At 39.6% G+C, this 8,631-nt stretch overlaps 3 protein-coding genes across 4 annotated transcripts in view; all 3 read left to right on the top strand.

Moving 5' to 3' along the window:
• Positions 1-2,457, top strand: part of ak9 (adenylate kinase 9) — a 14,168-nt gene extending 11,711 nt beyond the window's left edge. The window contains exons 29-35 of the mRNA XM_016499403.1: positions 400-617; positions 705-901; positions 971-1,140; positions 1,279-1,377; positions 1,496-1,598; positions 1,819-1,933; positions 2,077-2,457. Coding sequence (XP_016354889.1) covers positions 400-617; positions 705-901; positions 971-1,140; positions 1,279-1,377; positions 1,496-1,598; positions 1,819-1,933; positions 2,077-2,300 — 1,126 coding nt within the window. The 3' untranslated portion in view covers positions 2,301-2,457. The remainder of the gene's footprint in view (positions 1-399; positions 618-704; positions 902-970; positions 1,141-1,278; positions 1,378-1,495; positions 1,599-1,818; positions 1,934-2,076) is intronic.
• A 235-nt stretch (positions 2,458-2,692) lies between these two features.
• On the top strand, positions 2,693-4,745 carry ppil6 (peptidylprolyl isomerase (cyclophilin)-like 6). The gene is made up of 8 exons (XM_016499408.1): positions 2,693-2,770; positions 2,856-2,951; positions 3,037-3,225; positions 3,365-3,427; positions 3,550-3,697; positions 3,793-3,852; positions 4,191-4,326; positions 4,518-4,745. Exons 1-8 carry the CDS (start codon positions 2,693-2,695, stop codon positions 4,627-4,629), a joined length of 882 nt encoding a protein of 293 aa, XP_016354894.1. The 3' UTR covers positions 4,630-4,745.
• Positions 4,746-5,774: 1,029 nt separating this feature from the next.
• LOC107698398 (small RNA 2'-O-methyltransferase-like) lies at positions 5,775-8,539 on the top strand. 2 transcript variants are annotated; one of them, XM_016499406.1, is made up of 7 exons: positions 5,775-5,877; positions 5,980-6,181; positions 6,286-6,401; positions 6,584-6,718; positions 6,808-6,990; positions 7,114-7,285; positions 8,004-8,539. In XM_016499406.1, the coding sequence occupies exons 2-7, from the start codon at positions 6,041-6,043 to the stop codon at positions 8,487-8,489; spliced, it is 1,233 nt and encodes a 410-aa protein (XP_016354892.1). In that variant the 5' UTR covers positions 5,775-5,877; positions 5,980-6,040; the 3' UTR covers positions 8,490-8,539. The 2 variants fall into 2 exon arrangements, with proteins under 2 accessions (XP_016354892.1, XP_016354891.1); XM_016499405.1 differs by having other exon boundaries at positions 5,775-6,181.
• Positions 8,540-8,631: the final 92 nt, after the last annotated feature.

Below are 8,631 nucleotides of genomic sequence, written 5' to 3'. Positions count from 1 at the left end.
TTTTAATTCATGAAAATGATTTTTAGTACTTTTTGTTAACAATTTAGTAAAACAACACTGACCTAAACTTACCTTGGGGGTATTCCAGAAAGCAGGTTATGTGACATACATGTTTAAGGGTAAGTAAGCAAATAAACTCAGCTTTCCGTTTCAAAAAGAACCAGCATACGTCGAGTAAGCAAGGTTTGGGTTAATCAACAGAGAGTTCAGGGTTTATGTGAAGGTAAGTTAACCTTGCTTTCTGGAGTACACCCCTGCTGAAAACTACAACATGACAATGTTTTTTTTTTTTTTTCCATGGACAGTGATACAAATTTCGTGGTATTGTGGTCTGGCATATTATGTATATTAAATGCAAATATTAAAAATTTGTAAGCTTATGGCAGCTCTCTCCAACAGGCCTTACCCAATGCATGACAGCCCCCAGGTCCTAAACATTCGCAACTCTTGCTTCAGGCGGGAAGTTGAAGCTCTCAGGCTACACTTTCATCAACAGTATCACAACTGGACTCCCGTCGATGCTCACAAGAGCAAGTGGTGGGTGTGGGAGCGAGTTTTAGATGAGGTTCGCATTAGCTTGAGACACATTTATGATTACCTGGAAAAGATTCACAAAGGTGAGAGCATGCAAATGACGCACAGTTGTCAAACAAGAATCCCTAGTATTATACATTCTTAGATGACTTGTTCTGTCATTCTCACAGGCCAGGCAGCCTGTATAGACAGACTGTGCATTACTACACGAGAGCTGCAGTCCCGGCTAGGGGAGTTTGGGCAGTACTGTCCAGTTAGCTTAGCTCTTCATCGCCATCTGGTGGACTGTTCACATAATACCTCACTGGAATTGGCTGCAGAGTTCAGGGGCCACTTCTACAAAATGACCAGCAGGGAATTTCTAGAGGTAAAGGTCCAGCAGCACACAGAAATATTGGTTTAATTCACTCACATCTCTCTTTATGTGTTTAATAAGAGATTTCTAGAGTCCCCAGAACAGTTTGTGGCTCCAGGTTGCCCCTACCCATTACCTCCTCCTCCACTCCTGCCTCATAAGCTCAGTGCAGGCCAGGTGAAGAGTAGGTTCCCTCAACAGGTGGAGATGAAGGGTTTCTGCCCTGTCACTTATCTGGATGGTCAACAGAGGTACAGCAAAGCCACTCTACAACACTTACGGAAAGAATAACCTTAATTTTACTGTAGTCTTGCTCACTCTAATCATTAATTTTTAACTTCATTCCAAGTAAAAACACATTCCTGCCACGTTATTCTCTTCACCTGTAGGTATGAGGCCTTGGTGCGTGGAAACACGGAGTATGCTGTTGAGTACCAAAATAAGATCTATATCTTTGAGAATGAAAAGAAACGAGAAATTTTTCTCCAGTGAGTAGTTATTTTGCAGAGGGGATTCCTGATTGGCTAGTGCAATTACTTTGCCATTACAGGAATAAAATACATTTTAAAATAGAAAACAGATAATTCACAACAGAACTGTTCTTAGGTCACCTGAGACTTACTGGGACCAGAAACTTCCACATAAACTACCTCCGTTGGAAGATCCGGTCTCACTGACCTCTTTACCGATCCTGGGCTATTTGGAACAAGTAAGAGGGCACTGAAACACAGAATCTGCGGCTTTTGTCTACCTATAAATATTGGTCACATAATTGTGTAACCATCAGTAAACCATGTTTTGAACAAGTGGTAAAATAGTGTTTAAAGCTTTGTTTTTTTGTGGAAATGTATTTACTTATCTTAACCACAGTTGTGTTTGCTATTATTGTACATGTATTTTTTTTTAAATATGTTTGTTTTCTCTTGTAGAGTGTGGCAGTACCCATAATCAAAGCCATGACTGCTGTTGGTCAACTCAAGCCAAAGTTGCCCTTTCTCAGTGTGAAGAAATCTGCTATATTGTACCTGGCCTTTCATCTGAAAGGTGGCCTTGAATGTCTTATTTTAGCTTCCTTTTAAAATAGCAGAAAATTAGAATTAATTCATTCATTCACTCATTCATTCAATGTAGGGTATTTTCAAGTCTAAGTAAACACTTGAAATCTTTCTACCCTTCTACCCCCACAGCATTCAACAGCAGGAACCCAGACTATATTCGTCAGAAGTACAAAAAGAAACTTCAAAAGTTTGAGGAAAGCTGTGAGCTCATCTCATACCTGAGTACCACCATGAAGACATACAGATCCCCTCACAACCTGCCCCCTGATTTTGCACACAAGCTGGACAGGTTTCTGGCCATGGAGAAGTCCACCAAAACAGCCTTGGGTCTGATACAGCTTGGGGGAAGTTAGAACATAACTTCAAATAATAAAAACCTTGAGTCAGACTCGGCACATCACGATATTTGACAGTATTGGTTGATGTTACATTAGTAAAATTCATAGATATACATTTTGAAAGGACTTTGTTAACGTGTTCTTTACAATGGACAATTAAAGATATGAATGAGCCCAATAAATACATTTTAATTGATTTTTGTGATGTGTTCTTGTATTGAACGTTTGCTGTTGTTTTTTTTTAATCAATAACTAAATGGATAATGAATAAATAAAACGATGGATAGAAAAACGACAGACAGGCAGATAGGAAGGTAGATAGATACTGCATGAATAAATATGCAGAACGGTTCGTCATCGTTGTGCGCCATTCACCGCGGTTACCCTGACAACGAGACGCACACAACATGGCATCCACGGTACATTTAGAGATAGTCGGTCTTTTAAATAAACATAATTTTCAAATAGCCAAAAGCATTGTCGAGGTAAAGTTTTTAAGAGGCTGACCACTTCGTATTTAGCATTTTAACATGGCTAACTGTTAAAAAGCCATAACGTCTCTACTTACAGGGACTGAAAAATAAATTCCCGGAGTCATTTGATGATCCAACAATTCGCCCGTTGCTGGAATGTGACTGGCATGACTATTTATCGAATAAAAAGAGGGTAAGACACTTACTAATTATATACAGCTCGCTTGTTTCCAATATGCATTTATTAATAAATCACTCACGCACGTTGACTTGTCGAGGTGCTGAAAGGGGAGGTTTGGCAGTACAGTGGCTGTCTAATGTCCTTCGCAAACGGTCAGTTGCTCGGTGATGAGAGGAAACTGTCCAGCTGGGCAGAGAAAGAGTGGAAGTTTTCTTTCCATCGACCACAGGCGCTTTATAAAGCCCTAGCTGAGGAATATTACACCAGCAACCTGCGAAGCACAGGGGTAAATTAACACAAGAGCGAGGAATAAATGTTAATCCAGTGAATGAATAAACGCACATCATATGTAATTAGACTACAACCATCTATAATTTCACATAATAGCTACAAGGTGTGCAACATCTGCTCTCTCTTTCCCACAGCATATTTTTGTTTATATGGATATTGAAAGCGGTGGAGAGGCATTTGGCAGACTGTTGTTTGAGGTAAATAGATGTTATGCCTCTTGATAATGTAAGCTGATTGATAATTTGATTACTTGAGTTGTTGTGGAAATGTGTTTCCACTTTTTCTCCACTCTCAAAGTGTTTTAAATGTAACCTGTCAGCTGTTCTCAGACTTGTGTGCAAAGACGTGTAGGAACTTTAAGGCCTTGTGCACTGGAGAGGCAGGTTTGTCCAAGAGTAACCTTGAGTTGAGCTATAAGAGCTCAATTTTCCACAGAGTTGTGCAAAATGGCTGGCTGCAGGGTGGAGGTAAGATAATAATCATAATTGTATCGAAATATATATATATAAAAAACTTGTGATTGTATATAATTCATTGATATATTATATGATTTTGATTACAGATATTTCACCTGAAAGGAAAGGCACTGGGGGAGAGTCTATCTATGGCCCAACATTTGAGGGTACAGAGTTTGTGCTACATAAAGTACATACTTTGGTCGTTAAAGTCAGCATGAAATGGAAATTGTGTCTTTTTTTCCCCCCTATCGTTACATAAAAAGAAAAAGGAAAAAATGTAGGCCGGTACCTAATTTTGTAGGCCAGTACCTAATTAACTTGATCATTGTCACAAGATTGCGAGGACATGAAAAAAATAATGTGTATGGATAAATCATTTATAAACGTTGCAATATTCCATTAAAATAAGAACTGTCAATTATGATTTCATGGTGACTTTAAAGTGTGTGAAATACACATTGTTTCATACATATAAAAAGCACCAGGTGGTTTTCTCTTCTAGATGAGAATTTTGTCGTATCCCACAACAAGCGTGGCATTCTGGGAATGGCTAATCAAGGTGCTCATAGCAACGGCTCTCAGTTCTACATCACACTACAGCCAGCTTCCTGGATGGACCACAAATATGTGGCTTTTGGGTAATGACTCCAATAGATTGCATACTGTATATACACAAGAAAGCCCAAATTATGAGAGCTTGTCTTGATATTTGGCTTTGCATTATTAATGCAGACAATATCCAAAAGGTAAATGCCTAATTAAGATCTTTGCTATTTACCATTCTTACAAAATTGAAAATCTCCATCACAGCTTTTTCTTTCTCTTCCAGGCAACTTGTTGAGGGCACAGAGGTTCTGAAGAGACTAGAGGCAGTGCCCACCTACAACGAGAGGCCCAAACAGGACTGCAAAATATCAGCATGTGGAGTATTTGAGCCCTGAGTAATCCCATACCGCCTATCAAGACAGCAATACAAGAAGCGTTTTTAATAACCATTTTTATTACATGTAGAAATACTTTTGTGCGTTTCTATGTAAAGTTCAAAAATAAAGCCAATAAAAACCTCAATTTATACACTTTACCAGTACTGTTTATTTCTGTGGCACCCATAACAAATGGATTTTTTACGCTGCCTTGTTGGATTTGGTTACCCTTCTGTAGCTGTTTATAAAAGAACCAAAATGCTTTTCAGAGTATGAAATAAAGGAGTTTAGGCATTACCGGGGAGGATTTAGAGAACGTTAAAGCAATTCTGTGTGAAAAAGAGGGGAAACGGATCATGGTAACTTCTTATGCTGCCTTGTTGGATTTGGTGACCATGCTGTGACTAAATGATTTCTAAAATACAGAAGAGAGAAATTTAGAAATCACCTGAGTGAATCTGAAGATCAATAAATGCATTCTGTGTGAAATAAAGGTAACATTTCTGTAACCTGTATGCTTTGAAACAGAGGAGATTAGACATCACCAGAGTGAATCTGGAGAACATTAAATCCATTCAAATACAAATTTCATCAAAGTTGTCCTAAAACCTAAAACGCATTCTTGTCTTAGGACAACTTTGATGAACTTTTTTGATTCACTTCAAATGGTGACTACTGTAGATTTCGGTAACTTCTTAAGCCACCTTCAACTGAATAATGAACTCCACTCATTCAGGGGGCTCCCAAAGGGCAAAAATACACAAAACTTCATACAGCTGCTTTAAGTATGTCCTTACAACAGTGGTTCTCAATTCCAGTCCTGGAGCCCCCCTGCTATAAATATTAATGCAGTGTTCCCTTTGTTAGACCGAATGCTTTTTCTACATTGTAATTGGGCAATTTTACCGTTCAAGTAAGATAATAAAATAATTTAATCTCAAAATAATATTTAATCTCCATTAATGTATTTATCTTATAAGTGGGCTGTGGATCACCCCAGAGAAAATGAAGATGAGATTATTATAAAATACAATTTCATGAAGGAAATGGTTCACAGACCCACACAATATTTTGCTGCTCATAATTCAGGCTTGATTTTTATTGTAAGCTTTAAAGCCAGGTCTCCAACCCTGCTCCTGGAGAGCTACCGTCCTACAGATTTCAGCTCCAACACACCTGAACCTGCTAATCAAGGTGTTGGAACAGGGTTGGAACTGAAGTCTTCAGGACGGTTAGGAGCAGGGTTGGAGACCCCTGCATTAAAGTGTTAATATAACTTTCTTTTGTTTAAAAAATTATTTTTTTACTAAAATAAATAGATCTCAATTAACACCGGTCCAGTAACAACCTTTTGCATTTGCTTTAAAGATTGATTGTGTTTGAGTAAGCATTCACACGGCTCAGCTGACGGTGACACCTCGAGTAACTTATGTGTTTAATGAGGACAGAGTCAGACAGCCGAGCAGACCTGACCAAGACACTCACCATGACCACGCCGTTTTCTCCTCCACTTTACATGCAGCGATACCAGTTTGTTATCGACTATGTGAAAACCTACCGACCTAAAAAGGTAAATAAACATATGAATGGCATTTTAAAGTTAAGTCGCGATGGCCTTTGACGCTACGCTTGAACTAGCGTGCTAATCAATAGTCTTTTTACATCTATCCGCAGGTCATCGATTTCGGATGCGCAGAATGTTGCTTACTAAAAAAGCTTAAGTTTCACCGCAACGGTATACAGTTACTAGTGGGAGTTGATATCAACAGCGTCGTCCTCCTGAAGAGAATGTACGTTTGGTATCTTACCTGCAAACCTTCCATTGTTGTGTAGTTTTAGATGGCATTAAAATGACAGTGCTATCCCATAAGGCCAACGATTTATGATACACAAGGGGCCTCCACGTACTTTTGGCCATATGCAAATCAGGATTCCTCTGTTCATTCATCTTGTGTGATTTATTTTTTGCCAGGCACATGTTGGCTCCACTTATAAGTGATTATCTACAGCCAAGTGATGGGCCTTTGACCATTGAGTTGTATCAAGGCTCTGTCACAGAAAGGGAGCCCTGCACCAGAGGATTTGATCTTGTGACATGTGTGGAGTTGTAAGTGTGCCACGTCTTTGCGAATAAACTTAGTTACTTTCAAATTGTATGTTCAACTTGAGTTTATGTAAACATCTCTACCATTTAAGAATCGAACACCTGGAGCTTGTGGAGGTGGCAAGCTTTTCTGAGGTGGTGTTTGGCTACATGTCACCAGGTGCCGTGATTGTAAGCACACCAAACGTAGAGTTCAACCCACTGCTGCCGGGTCTGAGAGGCTTCAGAAACTATGACCATAAGTTTGAATGGACCAGAGCGGAGTTTCAAACTTGGTGAGTAAATTTTTAATAATGAAAACACATTCCGGTGGTGATTTAGGATCAGATTTAAGGGATTTACATAGATGTGTTTTTTTTTTCTAGCTAAAAGCTTTTCCAACTTTCTCTCCCTAACAGGGCTCACAAGGTGTGTAGAGATTATGGCTACTCCGTGCATTTCACAGGAGTTGGAGAAGCTGTTGGCCACTGGAGAGAAGTGGGATTCTGCACCCAGATTGCCGTGTTCCAGAGGAATTTCCATGGTTCCATGAGCAATGCTGAACGCTTGGAACCCTCAGTCTATAGACTGGTGAGACTGGCTTTTTCTTATTGGAAATTCCATATTTGTTTAGAGTCATATTGTACTAAAACGGTCACAATTTAGTTTAGTAGTGCTGAAATGTGCAGCGAAAGCTTTTTATAAAAACGCCATCTCGGCATAAAGTTAGCATGAATTGATCCATGCAATTTTTAATTAAAATAACTTGTAACTTGATTTTCCGGTGGAATGACTTCTCTCTGGCGACCAGTCAGTCAGTTTAAAACCCGCCCCTTTCTTACAATGGACTGCGATCTTGCATTCAGATATTCCCTCCACCCCAATCAACAACCGATACATTGAACAATTTTTTTTTTCTTCCATAATCCGTTTCGCTCAGATGAACACTACAATATGGAAGCAAAGGCCTTTTGGTAGTTTCAGTACATTGCGACTGTAACATGCAATACTTGGAAGGATATGCAGAGCTGTAGGTGCTACACGCAGCCATGAACAGCACTATTGAAAAAGAAAAAATGTAGCGTGGGAACTTGGTTCTGCCCATTGGTTGTTGATTGAAAGGTGGGGGTTAAAATACAAAACAGACAAATTTTTGGCAGTAAGATAAACAACATTGCATTTTCGAAAATATGGTTAACTCTTCTTTTAATGCTGACTTCACAGGTTTAAGCTAAAACAAGTTATTTTTGTCCTAAAACTGGTGATATTTGCACTCGTCTCTTATCTTTCTTTGCCGTTCCTTTTTTAGATCTACAAAGTAGTGTATCCGAGCCTAAGTGATAACAACATCTACCAGAGAACTTTAGTTAATGAAGTCTTGTATGAGGCACAACACCGGAGACAGGAATGGCTCAGCAGAATGAACATGGACTCCAACAATAATGCACACTTCTGTGCTCCTCCATTAATGGACGTATTCCAGCATGGGGTTGAAGGGGGTACATGTGACTGGCAGCCTGTCTACCAGCAAGGTGGCACCATTTGTGTTCCTTTGGCATGTGTGTGGTCCAGTCCCAGAGTGAGAGCGCTGTGTGGGAGCATGCAGCGTCTCAGGGAGGAACTGCTGGTGGACTCGCGAGTGAGGATGAGCGCTGATGGAACGGTGCTAAATCTGCCTGCTGATGATGATGATGAGGAGGTGGAGAAAGAGGAAGATGTGAAAGCAGTATCAGGTGTAGCTAACAACGTGGAGGAGGACTGGGATAGGGAGCTTGCGTGTTATGGAAATGTATAACAGATCCAGAAAGCTTTGTAACCAGAATAAAAGAAAGAAAGAAAGCTGCACTTAAGATGTTTTTCCTTTTTGACTATAAGTGTAGAATCATCAGAATGACATATTTCAATTAAATGGCCAAATCTGTGATCGATGGAGAAGA

Source organism: Sinocyclocheilus anshuiensis, unplaced genomic scaffold (genome assembly GCF_001515605.1).
Source record: "Sinocyclocheilus anshuiensis isolate Anshui unplaced genomic scaffold, SAMN03320099.WGS_v1.1 scaffold1746, whole genome shotgun sequence".
NCBI classification, from domain to species: domain Eukaryota; kingdom Metazoa; phylum Chordata; class Actinopteri; order Cypriniformes; family Cyprinidae; genus Sinocyclocheilus; species Sinocyclocheilus anshuiensis.
This window is presented reverse-complemented; position numbering and strand designations above follow the sequence as displayed.

Excerpts from the sequence above, each read along its gene's own strand:
- ppil6 (XM_016499408.1), top strand. The coding sequence starts at position 2,693 with ATGGCATCCACGGTACATTTAGAGATAGTCGGTCTTTTAAATAAACAT. Across the intron at positions 3,428-3,549 it reads TTGGCAGACTGTTGTTTGAG|CTGTTCTCAGACTTGTGTGC; the intron begins GTAAATAGATGT and ends GTAACCTGTCAG. Across the intron at positions 3,698-3,792 it reads TGGCTGGCTGCAGGGTGGAG|ATATTTCACCTGAAAGGAAA; the intron begins GTAAGATAATAA and ends TTTTGATTACAG.
- LOC107698398 (XM_016499406.1), top strand. The coding sequence starts at position 6,041 with ATGTGTTTAATGAGGACAGAGTCAGACAGCCGAGCAGACCTGACCAAG. Across the intron at positions 6,182-6,285 it reads AAACCTACCGACCTAAAAAG|GTCATCGATTTCGGATGCGC; the intron begins GTAAATAAACAT and ends ATCTATCCGCAG. Across the intron at positions 6,402-6,583 it reads GTCGTCCTCCTGAAGAGAAT|GCACATGTTGGCTCCACTTA; the intron begins GTACGTTTGGTA and ends ATTTTTTGCCAG.